At 31.5% G+C, this 15,236-nt stretch overlaps 2 protein-coding genes across 2 annotated transcripts; both read right to left on the minus strand.

Annotated features, from left to right (window-relative positions):
- Nucleotides 1-5,833: 5,833 nt before the first annotated feature.
- On the minus strand, nt 5,834-7,815 carry LOC131847244 (centromere protein S-like). Its single transcript, XM_059196765.1, has 4 exons — nt 7,783-7,815; nt 7,368-7,525; nt 7,195-7,261; nt 5,834-6,084 (listed from the first exon to the last, which is right to left on the minus strand). The coding sequence occupies exons 1-4, from the start codon at nt 7,813-7,815 to the stop codon at nt 5,851-5,853; spliced, it is 492 nt and encodes a 163-aa protein (XP_059052748.1). The 3' UTR covers nt 5,834-5,850.
- A 609-nt stretch (nt 7,816-8,424) lies between these two features.
- LOC131844910 (GTP-binding protein 128up) lies at nt 8,425-15,065 on the minus strand. The gene is made up of 7 exons (XM_059193907.1): nt 14,886-15,065; nt 14,535-14,655; nt 13,529-13,704; nt 12,721-12,960; nt 12,014-12,182; nt 10,881-11,133; nt 8,425-10,337 (listed from the first exon to the last, which is right to left on the minus strand). The coding sequence occupies exons 1-7, from the start codon at nt 14,925-14,927 to the stop codon at nt 10,235-10,237; spliced, it is 1,104 nt and encodes a 367-aa protein (XP_059049890.1). The 5' UTR covers nt 14,928-15,065; the 3' UTR covers nt 8,425-10,234.
- Nucleotides 15,066-15,236: the final 171 nt, after the last annotated feature.

The following is a 15,236-nucleotide window of genomic DNA, read 5'->3' on the forward strand; positions in this document are numbered from 1 at the left end:
AGTAGCCAGCCAAGCTCCTTCCAAAAAGCTCATAAGTCTCATGGTGTCTTCACAGGCTTCACGAAGCGACCTCACCGTTCCGAGGATTTGGGTTCGCTGTGTGGCCACAGCTACGGTCTCCAGGATTACGTGAGCGGCCGTAACTTTGGCTTCAAAGCAGACTGTCTGTAGCACCAATTGTGTACAGGTGCATGTTTAAAGAACAGCGGCCCGTTAGTGTGCCAAATAATGATATTTTGAGGTTTTGTCTATTTAGGTTCAGTAGGCGTTTTGTTAATCGTTGGTTTATATACACAATACGAGTATATAATATATATATATATGGATGATAATGAAATGATGCACCAGCCTGCTCTAACGGTTTACGATGGCGGGGCACCAGTGGAGGATGATAAGAAAGATAAGCATGAAGTCAGGTCAGCTAGCCCATCCTGGTAAATAGTAATTTACCACGATGGTTTCCAGGTGAAATGAATTGTACCCGCGACCAGCTGAAGAAAGACGGTGAGCTAAATCGCTAGACCACCATGGACGTTCATACTTACTATTAGGAGTTCACCACTTTAAAAAAAAAATTAGAGATTTATATTACATTAATGTACAGTCAGAACTGTACAGCCTAATTTTATACACAAAATTTTACATGCAGATTTCTTTCTTCAACATTCCCATGGAAATTGTCCATTAATAATAGGTAAAATAAGATCACAGAAGAGTGAAGTCCGTCATTATAGTATTATTATAAATAAAGTGGATATTCAAATAATACAAATTTATTTTCATTTACCGTAAATTAAAAAATATATTTACATAGTTTGATAAGATTTAACATAAATATTACGTAAAAAATGTAATACATAATGTACAGTAGAGACCTTAGTATATTTAAAAAAAAACTGTTTTAGTTAAAAACAAAAAAAAACATTTCCCAGAAATTTCAATGCATGGCTTACCGCAATCCAGCCAATAAGTCAGAAGCACCTATCTGCGTAATGTCTCGCAGCATTTACATATTTTAATGAGCACCGGAGGCCTATCTCCAGTATTACTAGGCAGGCCAGACCGAGCCCGTACCCTAGATACGACTCTCTCGACTTTTGTCTCTTAAATAAGTAGGCACGCTTGACGAATGCTATATGGTTTCACTTAGAACTGTATTTGAAGAACAAAATATACTATACTACCTACTCGAACCGGCTTCGCACGGGTATACATGTATTATATATATACACCTTCCTCTTGAATCGCTCTATCTTTTAAAAATACGCTTAAAAATCCGCTGCGTAGTTTTAAAGATTTAAGCATACATAGGGACAGCGACTTTGTTTTGTATTATATATAATTAGATAATGACTAGCTGTGTCCGCGATTTAGCCCGCATGAAATATAGCTTATATATTACTCTAATGTATATGCTATATTACTGTAAAGTTTTATTAAAATCCGTTCAGTAGTTTTTGCGTGAAAGAGAAACAAACTTTCGCGTTTATAATAATATTAATAATAATAAGATTAGCTGTCTTTAGCGACTTTGTTTGTGTTTTTGAGATAAAAGATAGCTTATGCCCTTCCTGTTTATATAATATATATCGTTATATCAAATTTTCATTACAATCCGTTCAGTTTAATATTGTAAATGTAATAAACATATACACTGTCACATTATATCTAATATTAGTTTGAATAGTTACATAAGTAGATACTTAAATGCACGAATAATACTCAGGTAGGTAATCTCTAATGACTATTGGAGTTAAATTTACAATTTTTAATAACTCACTAATTTATATAAAATAATCCTGAATAATTAACAACAATAAATCACATTTTATCTAAATAAAAATAAAATTATTGTGTTTTATTTTTAAAATAAAATAAGAATTAATTTAATATGTATCTTACCTATTAATTATATAAAATATTCGAATAATTTGTATATTGAAATTACTGTAACAACAAAATTCAATATACACATTCGAGTTTTACTTAATCTAATCATTAGAGGTGCAAACTAGATCTGCAAAGTACAAAATCATATTAATTTAAGTAGTGCTTGATAGTACTAATTCCAATTGGTCCTAGGACATACCTCGTGCATATTCAACGGGCGTCTGAGTACTGACGCTGCCGATAATTACAGCTTCCTAATTGAGGTAGCTAGGTCTTTACAGACGGGCAGAGAACGCCTCTGAATTGCTGGCCATTACGCATTAACTACCTACCTACCTATATTGACGTAGTTAAGGGATTTTTATTAAAATTGTATGATACATTTTTACCGATGACCCATCTATAGATATCAAAATACTATGCATCTCACAAAATATATTTGAGACCACATATGCCATAGGTCCAAGATGACGTATCCATCGAAGCCTCGCATTCAATAATAAATAAAATTTGAATAAACCTTTTTTTCTATAAATAAACTAGCTGTACCCGCGTGTCTAAAATAAAAGTATCCTAAGTTACTCCTTATTACATCAGCTAACTGTCAATAAAAGTCCCGTCAAAATCGATCCAGCCATTATAGAGATTAGCCGGAACAGACAGACAGACAGACGAAAATTATAAAAAATGATTTTTTGGCGTATGTACTATATTTATATTCTTCAATTTTATTTATATGTATAGATAATCCTTGGTCAATTACGAGTAACATAGCGCCATCTAGTTCCACGGTAAGTAGAGCTTGTGTAATGGGTACTAAACAACTGATATAAAATCCTAGATATTATTTTTGTAAATACATTCTATACATAGGTATTATACATAGAAAACACCCAGACTGATACAAACAATCGAACCCGCGACCATCGGAAGTAAGGCGGTGTGCTAAACCGCTAGACCACCAAGGTCGGTCAAACATGCATTGTCTGTTTGTTGGACTGAAACACACTTATTGTAAATAGTAATCGCCTATATGCTATCATAATGATATCACGTCATCATATAACGTCTGTTACCTTTTCCGAGTACTAATATGTCATGCCCCTACATCCTGAAATTGCATTGCCTTATCTCATCATTCAATTGAAACATAATTTATAAAGCAAGCTGCTTGGTGGCTGAGATATGTAGGCGCTGTGTGAATTGTCCTCAGATTATTATTATTATTATTTTAATTACTTAAAAACACTGTTACAACTGAAAAAGAGCCTTTTCGGTGACTGGCACGATTTCAGGCCAGTCTTTCAATACCTACCTGTCTTACCCATACGTGTTTGCATGAAATTCATTAGCAAAGCTGCCTAATAACTTCCCCCTACGGTTGGCGGTGGCCGTGGGGTGGGGGTTGACAAACAGCACCCTGTAATGTGCTACTGTTGAATTGCAAAAATCTCATTATGCTCTAACTGTCGTTATAGGAGTAATTAACTACAATGGACATGAAAAGGTGTGGAGCGGAATGAAAACTAAAAATATTATAAATTGTATGTCGTAAATATCGCAATATAAGAGACGAAATTATAGTTATTAACTAAATTTTATATTATGTTATTGTATATTTATTATATTTGTATAATTTGTGTTTATAATACGTGTATATATTTAACATATAATATTATTATTCACATCTAATGTAATTTTAACATTTTCTTTCATTCCACGTATGCACAATTTACCACCTGTCTGTAAAAGATTGCGTACTTTTTTACTTTGTAAATTATGTTCGTTGTGTAACTTTTGAGGTGCAATAAATAGTAATAAATTAAAAAACATATTTTTTTACTTATAACGAGGAAAGATACCCCCGATATATTTAAGCTTATTTTTGTTATTATTCCATAAAGACGCATCTGATAATATAGGTTTAGGTACATACAGTTTTATTTTATGTTAATGAATTCAAAATTCACAAAAAAACACTTGACAATAATTGTAACCGGCACAGTTTTGCAGTCTGACACTTATAAATCGAGAAAATCAACTAATCAGTCAAATATGAGTTTATTAAGATTTACTGCATAATACATAACGTGGGAATCGTTGTGGGGAAAATGGTTTATTTATCTAAACTTTAACGAGCAAAATGTAAATATAATATATGAACAGTTAACTTTACTAACTTATATAGTTACATCGACTTTTAATTAAAAAATCACACTAAATACAGTTTTAAAATAGTTCTTTATGCAGCATGTATGTAAATATCATCTACTCTATACATTGCGCTGTTCCTGAGTAATTGTGTTTCGTTATAACGAGTTTTTTGGCGGAGTCCGGCGCGACTGCACGCCCGTAGACCGCGACTGTGCATTTGCTTTGCTCATTTATACCCAGTCATCAAATATATGAAATACTAACTATTACCAGCGGATTAGTCCATTTTATTTAAAAATAGCAGTTCCCCACGACTTCTTTTAGATAAAGGTCCGTTATACAATCTTACACAAATTTCATTAAGATCTATTTAACGGATTATTTGTGGTGAGAAGGTAAACAACATACACGCTAACATCAAATTCGTATTGATGCACTTCTTACCTAAATCGTTATGTAGCGACATATAAAAGGTGAAGGATTTTTTAATGTCTCCATTGCTAGTAATGCACGCTATAGTATAATATATATAACACTAGCAATGCCCACGGTTTCACCCGCGTGAAATTTATGGCCTATATGTTATTCTGATGTATAAGCTATATTACTGTAAAGTTTCATGAAAATCCGTTCAGTAGTTTTTGCGTGAAATAGTAACAAACATCTATCCATACTCACAAACTTTCGCGTATATAATATTAATAAGATGTAATTATACTTATAGTTGACCTTCACGCGGTTCATCTTTATAAATTCCTGTTGAATTCGTTACGATGAGCTAAATGACCTGACCTCGTGTTCATCTTATCATCCTCCACTGTTGTACCGCCAGTGTTGGAAACTATTTTATATACCTTTTTATTGTCTATATTTTTTATAATATTATATTTTTTCTATATGACGCAAAAAATAGACAACGGTGCCGTTTTACTTTTTGCTCGTCATCTTGATCTCCATCCTTCACAGCCAGCATAAACATTATCATCCATTAAAAAACTTATAACCTATACACATTTTATTATTAATTACAAATTATATGCCTCGACCAGATTCAAAGTCTAATCAATCCTCTCCATCTTAAGGTTGCCTGGATGAAATCCCTATTTAGCGATAAGGCCGCCCATTGTTACCGCTGTCTGGTAGTTGTATGTTTTATAGAAATAGAAATAATCTTTATTCATAAACTTACTTTTGAATAGTCAAATTTTTTTATTCTACCGCTGATTCATCACAAGAAGAATAAGCAAGAAACTTGTGTGTTGCTCTTTTAAATAAATATTGATTTACTTATATTCAATTAACAACAAAAAGATTAGGCATGCGACAATCAACATAGAAACCGCTTCGCACTTAATCTCTGTTCAATCAGATAACATTGTCAGCGCTATGAATTTTAAGTTAGATATTTTCTACAAAAACATTATTATCATTTATAAATTCTTCAGTCTTATAATAAGCTTTTTACAAAGAAAATATTTTATGAACATTTGAATTTTTTTCTAGCAAATTGAGTACAGGCTCCGGGAGTTTGTTGTAAAACCTTACGCAATTTCCATAAAACGAATTACTAACTTTCGTAAATGGTAAAACTAGTTTGTTGACATTACGTAAGCTTTTATTAGTGTAATCACCTACTTTTTTACTGTAGTCACATACATAATATTTTCGTATATTTCGTATATGATAGGAATAATCAAGTTTCATTTTATTGCATTTCAATGCTCCATCTCAGGTTGAATTGTCAGGTTGAAACATTTCAGAAAAATGACAGCAACAACGAATTGTAAAAAAGTTTTAATTAAATTTTTAATCGAATGTTAAATCTATCATATCACTGATATTCATTTTTTCGAAATCATCGTTCCTTTTAGTTGCCTCTCTTTCTGTTTCCTTAGTCTCCGATATAACTGTTTCATCCTCTTTTGATTTCTGTTTTGGTATTTCCTCTTGCTTATTTCCGGAAGGAACGACTGTTTTTCGACGCTTATCTTTGTTAACTACTGCTTTGATTTGTGGCTGAGTATTATTTAAACGTGCTCTCTGGAATAATTATATAGTATTAGCTATCACCCGTGACTCCGTCTGCATATTAGAGATACCTCGTGATACAATCTATCTTTCACGTTAAATTTTATAAGGTAAGGTCGTACCAAGATAACCAACAGACAGACAGATGTACTTTTGCATTTACAATACTATGTTGTTGGTTAAGCATTACATTATGATATCATTATGCATTATATTACCTTGGCCGAATCTGTATTTTCAAAATATCAGAATCAATTGACTCCAGTATTTTTATAGATAAAAAAATATAATTGCAGTAATAATTAAAGTAATTTATTTACGACCTCGGTGGTCTACCGGTCTAGCACACCGCTTTACGACCGATGGTCGCGGGCTCGATTCCTCGCACGGCACAAACATTTGTAATCATGAGTAAAATTGTTTGTATAGGTCTGGGTGTTTTCTATGTATAATATGTATGTATTTACGAAAAAAATACATCTACGTATTTGTATCAGTTATCTAGTACCCATAACACAAGCTTAGATTATTATAATTATTATATTTAAAAAGATATTTTTTACGAATCTAGTTGGTGTCAAATCAATATGAAATATGAAATAATAGGTGTAACTAAAGGCGGAGTCAACTTTTTTTTATAGGATGATAATGGAATGGTGCACCCGCCTGCGCTAACGGTTTACGCTGGCGGGGCACCAGTGGAGGATGATAAAATGAACATTGTCCCCAACGTGAAAAACACGGAATGTATCTACTTAGTTTATTAAAATTTAGCAATGGGAACATAGTCCACATTATTAACAAGTTTAGTCAACTATCGACGTTGTGATTCCATTCACCAGTTTATTAAAATTTAGAAAGAAGATAACCGGGGTAGTAATTTAAAGTATTACCACCATCTTCTGGATTAATTTGGTTTGTTATCGGTATTTCGGATCCTGTGAGTCAGTTAAAAGTAGAAACTGAACACAAGGTTTATGGTGTCAGCTAGATTGGAACTTACGATCTTTTTTATTAAGTAGTTTTACGGCACTGGATATTCCTTACAGCACAATACAATATAATATACAATTAGGTATATTGATATAGGTATTAGTTACTACTACTTGTCAATGAACTCACCAGCGAAGGATTCCTCCTCACCAACAATTTGACATCCTCCGAGTTAATTGTGGTGCGTTTTGCATGTCTAAAATCGGAAATAGAGTTATTAAATATTTTATTATCCAATACGGAAATATAAAAATGGTTAGTATATAAGTAGCAAACAGTATAAAACTAGATAAATAAATTACTTGGCAAATGCTTCTAAATCCGATCCGTACACAGTTAGCTTTTTGTAAACTAACTCAGATATAATTGCCATTGCTGGTTTGGTTATTTCCAATCCTAATAAATGGCAAGCTTCTGAACAAATGGACCGAACATCTCTATGGAGTGTAGCGCGAATTTTCTGAAAAATATAAATGTAGTAAAATATACGAAACAGCGCCATCTATACAATATGCTTATAAATATCAAGAAAAAAAGATATGTACTGGACATTCTACAGCAAACATCATTCCAAGGCCACCGGCTACAATGATAATAAATAAAAATCATATGCATGTTTAATTTAAGTCTTTTTAATTGTTAGTAGAGTATTATAAATAGATATCTATAGCATACTATTTGAAATTCAATATAACAAATAATAAAACTTGTAAATACCTCTGCCGATGATAAACTTTCGTAATTAGTCATTATTTTATTCCGGTAACCTGTAACTGCAATTAATCATTACCACACTATTTCAGCGTAAGAACATACATATTAAGTACCTTTTTTCAACAATTAAATTATAAGATTAGAGCTACTATTCTATAAAATTGAAGTATGAAAATAATAACTGGACAATAACAATATTATAACCTCCAAAATGTGTAAAAATATCAACATTGGAAAAGGCAAAGGACAAAATCATACAGCCTACTAAATCTCTGTTAGCCAAAATTAAATATGAATAGATCCCACTAATTAAATAAATATCACGTATGCAGATTATTACGCCATTGTACTTTTCATGTGTTTGCAATAATTACTATAATCCCATTTATAGTTATAATACACTGGCGCCCTCTATCGTAATAAATATACTACAACTACAACTGAAATAATCATAATCAACGCGACATTGCGAGTTTCTGTTACTACTGTACTGTTCGACTAATGAACGTAATCCTATGTATGAGATATCACACTCTCTCATTTCCCAAATAGTTTTAAAAATCTATAATCTCAAATGAATGAGTAATAGCGTCTAGTGTGCGTACTAAGGAGACAAATAAAACAAATAATAAATTTACAGTTTAATGAGCATTCTGTACAAGACTAAAACATCCCAATGTGCATTCAACCATAGTATACTTAAAAACTGTATCCATAGTTAATCTGTCGGCTCTGTAAGATGGCGTTCTTGACATAAGGGTTACAGTACTTTTTTTTGGTATTAAAAACATAACCATAAATATCACTTTATGATATTATATAATACTATCCGAGTGGGCAAAAGTCAAAAACGCCACGGTAATTGTTGCTCAAATACATAGTTTCTTAGACTACTGGACTTAATTTTGGTCTACCGTTTAACGCAGATAAATCCAACCAGACCATTTGAGTAAAAAAATACATTGTAACATTACGCTTAAAGTTGGTGTAATCTGTAGATTACCACAGTGAATTAATGCATTTATTTAAAACATACATTTTATGTTTTTGACAATAACAACAATTTGATTACCTGAAAAGATTTTTAAATTATTTTGAACGTAAAACATTTACACTTAAAAACTAAATTAGATTAATAAAATAAAATACGGATAGATAGATTTTTTTTTTACTTTGTATTTATGAAGTGATTATACAGTATATCGTATTATCTGTCCTAAAACTCAATTCGGGTTTATTTTGGTTTCGGTAGAGAATCGTAAAAAGTATTTACAATTGATTTAATATCAATCGATAAAGAATATCATTATTCTAACGATATATTTTAATAGAAGTGTAAAGATTTACTTTACTTTTTACTCGTGACATGATCCGCGTGAATTTTTTGTTTCTTTAAATAAATAAATTTGAAAAATAAAAGTAACCTAAATAACTCTTCATAACAATAATCATCTGTGAGTGAAAGCCCGTAAAAATCAGTCCATCTTTTTCAGAGATTAACAAAAACGTACATATAGTTTCATATGCATCTAGTAAAAACCTGTTAATTTGAAATTACAAACACTTCAATTTTATTTATTTGTTTAGAGGTGGTAGAAGTTAAGCACAGATTGTTATCTTCTTTCTAGTTAAGTGTGAATCGTCAGATTCAAATTTAGGTAAACTACTTCGAATCTTTAATATTGTCATATTCGAATTAGCACTATCATTTGAATTCGTTTACCATGATGATTACTCTGTATTTATGCTACATAAGAAGAAATTAACATCTATTCGATTTATTCTAGGTTCATTTGTTAAATGCAATAAATTCGATATTTAAAGCGTTAGAACAAACGGAAGTCATTAGAATCGATTACAGTTAGAGAAAAATACTTTTCAGGTAGTCAAGCATTATAAGATACTGTTATTAGAACCTATGTATGCACGGCATTATATAAGAGTTTCTTAGTCATCATTCTGTACTTTTTTTTATACTCGTAAACATAAAAAGATTTTATTTTTCATATTTATAAATATGCGAAATAAATAAACTTGTCAAAACTTGTCCTCTGTAAATTTCTACTGCAAATATCTAGTTTTTCTCGCATCTCAGGAAATGTCGACGCGCGAAATTGGTCTACAGTTATCAATTCGTAACTTTTCAAAAACATTTGTATGAAGTAAATCATAATAATTCTTAAATCTGATTTCAGTGTTATGCCAAAACAAAAATAAACTAACGAACTGGCTGTATGGTCTAAAGACCTTAGCCTGCTGATATGGCAAAACAACATTGAATCATTTCAGAAGTAAAAATTATATTTATAAATATATGAAGTTTGTTATTTCTAGTATGTATTACGTTGGCAACACATCTTATTTGTGTCAAATAATCATTTTGGCTTATACAATGCCGTGTGAATAGGTAATTTAGAATCACAAGATAGTCTTCAATGAACTTATGATAATGACTTTAGACTTTCTTAACAATTTGGACGACATCTTCATCAGCCAACACATGTTCAATACCCACTTTTTGAGGCTGGTGCTTCACAGACGATCCCCAAACCAATGCACTGTAAAAGATAAATAGATAATAATAATACCCCTGGACAATTCACACAACGCCATCTAGTACCACGGTAAGCAGGTAGCAGAGCTTGTGTTATGAATACTAGATAACTGATACAGACATCCGATGAGAACATAAAAATTGCATTTATAGATAATTGGAATGTTAATAATAAAGAGTCCATACCAATGTAGCTGGTCAATAAGAATATATTGTTAAAAAAATTATAACTAAATGTCACTAATCAAAATGGCTATAAGGATTTCATATGCCATTTCATATAAGGAGAAAAATCTAATATTTAATTCAATTTATTGATATATAAAATCCTTTTCGACCATAATATTGAACACAACAACACTTATTGTAGCTCAATAATAAATAGAATTTTTTTACATACAACTACAGAAACAACATTGCAAAAAAAAAAACAACATTGCAAATAAACAAAACAACAACACACCACCAAATATTATTCATCTGCAATTTACTTCTTTGACACATTATGGGTTCAGTCATCAAAAATATATCAGTTGTCAACACTTACTATTTAAATTCCTTCACAATAGATCTATGAAGTTTATTACAAAAGTCCTCGATGCTAGTTCTGTCAGCGTGCAGCACCACGGGGGCATTGTAGTCAGGTAGTTGACCTTTAGGCTTGGTGTATATTCTAATGAGTTTTAGGTATTCCCACATTTTTTCTAGAAGGTCATCGAAATTCCATTTGTGATGAGCCGATATTGGGACACAGTGAGGTATTTTATAGATAACATCTAATTCTTCTATGCTGATTTGATCTAGAATAATAATAAATTTATTGATTAAAGTGTAATTAAAATAAATAATAATAATATTAAATGAATATTAATAATTATTACTAATATTCATATCTGTTTAAACCAACTCCCCCCCCCCCCCATTCTCATTTCCCTCATATTCTTGGTCTGAAAATTGAAGAAATTATACTTTATAAATATATATTTTACACACTTATTCAATACTCCCACTACATGCTTTTACTTTGTTTATACAAATCAGTTTTAAGTGACTGTGACTTCCTTTGCATTTTTTGATATATTAAAAGTGATCTTTATTTGTCTCAAATAATTGTTACAATTGCTGTTTATAATAAAATTAATATGTAATCGAGAGAAAACGATCTATAACTCAGAAGGCAGGAAGTCCACCCTCTGTACTGTTCTCTCACATCCTTTATTGATAAATTATTACAATAAAAAATCATCAATGATAGCATTTAAGTTCAAAATTGTCCTCTAGTGATAGACTAAATAAAATGTAATAAAAATATTCAATACTTGTAATCTATCTTGATGTCTAATTTCATAAATATAATGTAATTCTATAATCTAATTATGAATAGATAGACAGATCTTCCCATGTACAATGTATGAATGGTTATTGTAATATTTTTAAATTCCAGCAAATATATATTTTATACCAATAAATTATCAGTTAGTCAACGTTAATTTTAACAATAACTAGGTTGTCAGAAAAGAATGCTATAAGCAATAAAATTATACATAAATAATTGCAAAAGAAAACAACATAAAAGATGACCTTTTACCTTACCCTTTTTGTTTTGCACAACTATGTTGTTTTCTTTTGCAATCATTTTTCAATGCGCAAGTGTTATAATTTAATACATTATTTACTAACCGATTTTGTTCAGCAGATAAATACAAGGTACATATATCCGGTTGCCTTCAATGACATCGATCAGGTCGTCGCTGGTAGCATCATATCGGAGTGTTATGTCGGCATTATGAATTTTATATTCCGAAAGAATAGTCTTTACTGCCTCGAGGTCCAATTCTGTTTGTGTACACTGAAATATAAAAAATTCGTGAATGTATACTTCATTTCAATAGTAAGTAAAGCTGAATTATGTCCAAGGGGTTGTGATATGAAATCGGCCTGACACAAAAAAAGAAATATATACTACTATTGCCAATGCCAAAAAATACAAGTGTCTGAACTTTTCAGTGAAAGCTACTACTACAAAACTAAACAGGCATGATAAAACTACCACTATAATTTTCACAAAACATCATCACCTTTTTAAAAATAAAACTGTATTTTGCTTTCTTAATTACATTAAAGTTAACAAATAGAAGAGTATATAAATAATCTATATTCAAACTTAAAATAAGCACTAAACTTGATATAAGCACTTTTGAATAGTCATTATTTTTTTCTACCATTCATTCAGAATGTACTCCTGCAGACTCCTCAAACCTGCAGATTCAGGAGTCTGCAGGAGTAAGAAACTTGCATGTTGCGCTTTTAAGTAAACAAATACCTATGCGTTTAGTCATTAGGATATTTATAAATATGTATATATATGTACTTTAATATATACTCACTGTGGTATTCAAGTTAATTCCACCTTTGTCTTTTTTCCTAAAGTGTATATTGGGTGGTTGTTTGTTTAACCGCAAGCCGAAACCTTCCAACTCATGCTCCAATAGTTTTTTGTGTTGTAGCGGTTTCAATACATCTAATACAATAAATACGAGACTACAGGTTCGAGCCACGGCAATTACTTGACGACCTCTACCTTTGCCATCCTTAGCACCCTCGATGATTCCAGGCAAATCCAGAAGCTGCAGGATTTAATAAAAATTTTCTTAATATTAATTGCTTGTTTTGAGTGGTAAATGTGAGTGCTGATGTACGTTTGCAAATGGAACCCTACACCTACCCTACACCCTAAACCTACACCTTAGTCAAAATTCCCAGGAACTGCTTGGAGTTTCCCTCTTTGCCAGACATTGGAACCGACACCCGTATAATGAATGCGGAGAACTTCGTCTGACATGTGATTGGAATAGAGAATAAGCATGGTACAAATATTTAAATTCATGAATTTGATTCTTTGTATTGGTCTGGGTATTTTCTATGTATATTACATAGACATACAAGCTTCAAGGACTCCCACACCTTAAATGTGCGCTCATGTGCTAACTTAAGTAGCATGTCCTAAGTTATTTATAAAGTTCGTGCACATTTTGGGCCCTACTTACTGGATAAATAGGTAAACATAGATGGTCGCAGTGCTAAGCATCTGACAATAGCCCAAACCCCTTGACAAAAAAATACTGGGTAAAGATGAGATGATCAGAAACCCATTGACTTTATGATATTTCAGTACTTAATTTATAAAATAATTACCTGAATTTTAGCACCTTTATATTTAATACAGCCTGGTACAGTAGTCAGAGTTGTGAACTCATATGCTGCCACCTCAGAATATACCCCTGCCAAATTAGATAGCAAGGTAGACTTGCCAACTGAGGGGAAACCAACAAAGCCAATTCTAGCATCCCCAGTTTTGGCAACATCAAATCCTAGAATAGAAATTAAATGTCACAGTTTAATGAAGACTGTAGTCTATTATTCGAATTTTGTCCCCATTTTAATGTTAATAGAACAAAGTAATTGTTTTATTCAAAGAAAAGAAAATACTGGATTTTTTGTATTTTTCCAATGAACCAATAAACTGATATGTGATTGATGAAAGATTCATTAAATTAAATAATGAGTCATATAGGCTAGGCTGCATTTCAATCAAGTATTTAATTAAAACAAATATTCTAAAATATCTCAAAATCTATGTAGTACCTATAGCATATACTGAATACATTGGCAAGAGGATAGATGAGCACAGACATCTTCATAATAGTAACATTACTAAGTCTGTATATGTAATTCTTTACAGTATAGACAGTACTGTATGTTATATATTTTCCATTTTCAAACTATTCTGTTTATGTTGACTGCCTTGTGCCCTTTACAGCTTCACCAAACAATATGGGGGCAAGTGCACAAAGCAAACCCACAAGATTTATGGAGCAGCTGAGGGCCAAGTCCTGCCTGATGGATACAACTTTAGTCTTAGGGCACCATTACAGATGTAAAACTAAGCTCAGACTAGCTTAATTATAATCCTCGTTTAAATGGGACTTGGGATCGATTGGAAGGGGGTGTAAAAATACACTTGCGAGTTATTGTGCTTTGAGAGTATATAAATAAATGAGTAATTTTAGGGCTTTTATCCTAAACACCCCAAAATTAATATTAATAAGTTGCCTCTCTACATACATACATTTTATAGTTCAATTCTTCATTGTTCATAAACAGTATAGGAATTTAACGTTTTTAAATCGGTATCGCATACCTTCGCCGGTAGCAGCGCCGCCGCCTTTAGGAGTTATAAGTTCTCGTCTGAGTTTTGCTAACCTCGCTTTCAATATACCCAAATGAAGCGCTGTTGCTTTATTTTTTTGTGTCCGGGCCATCTGCAAGTCATTTAAACAATATAAATACCTATAGTTGACTGTAACTACAGATGGAATAGGTAGTCGAAGTAAGGAATATGCGACAGTTTGAATTACAGTGAAAATAGATATAATATTCGCTGCATATAATTTGAATAAGAAATCGCATGAAATCCCTGTTATTATTTTCTAGATTATATATTTGTCCACATAAAAGTAAAGTTAGTTCATTTATAACCTAAATTACTAACCTCAGCCTCAATAGCGGCTATTTTCTCTAGTATAGTACTCATTTTTAATGTTTATTTTATGCACGTTATTTTATAAATATAGGGAAGATTATTTATTTATTTATAATATTATTAAAAATAACAATATGATTGAAATTGGAAAAAATGTGTCCACGATAAATCGTGTACAAGTTTTTTTGAACTGTTGTAGAATGTCGACTGACGTGTGACGTTACCGTACTACAATGAATGACATAACAAAGTAAAGTTGACATCATTCAGATATTACTGACATGTACATTTTAATTGATTTTAATTATTCACAAGAATAATATATATATTATATTGCACTTTCATATATTTAATTTAAAA

The sequence above is a fragment of the Achroia grisella genome, unplaced genomic scaffold (genome assembly GCF_030625045.1).
Source record: "Achroia grisella isolate CSIRO2021 unplaced genomic scaffold, CSIRO_AGI_Agris_v1 utg109, whole genome shotgun sequence".
Lineage (NCBI taxonomy): Eukaryota > Metazoa > Arthropoda > Insecta > Lepidoptera > Pyralidae > Achroia > Achroia grisella.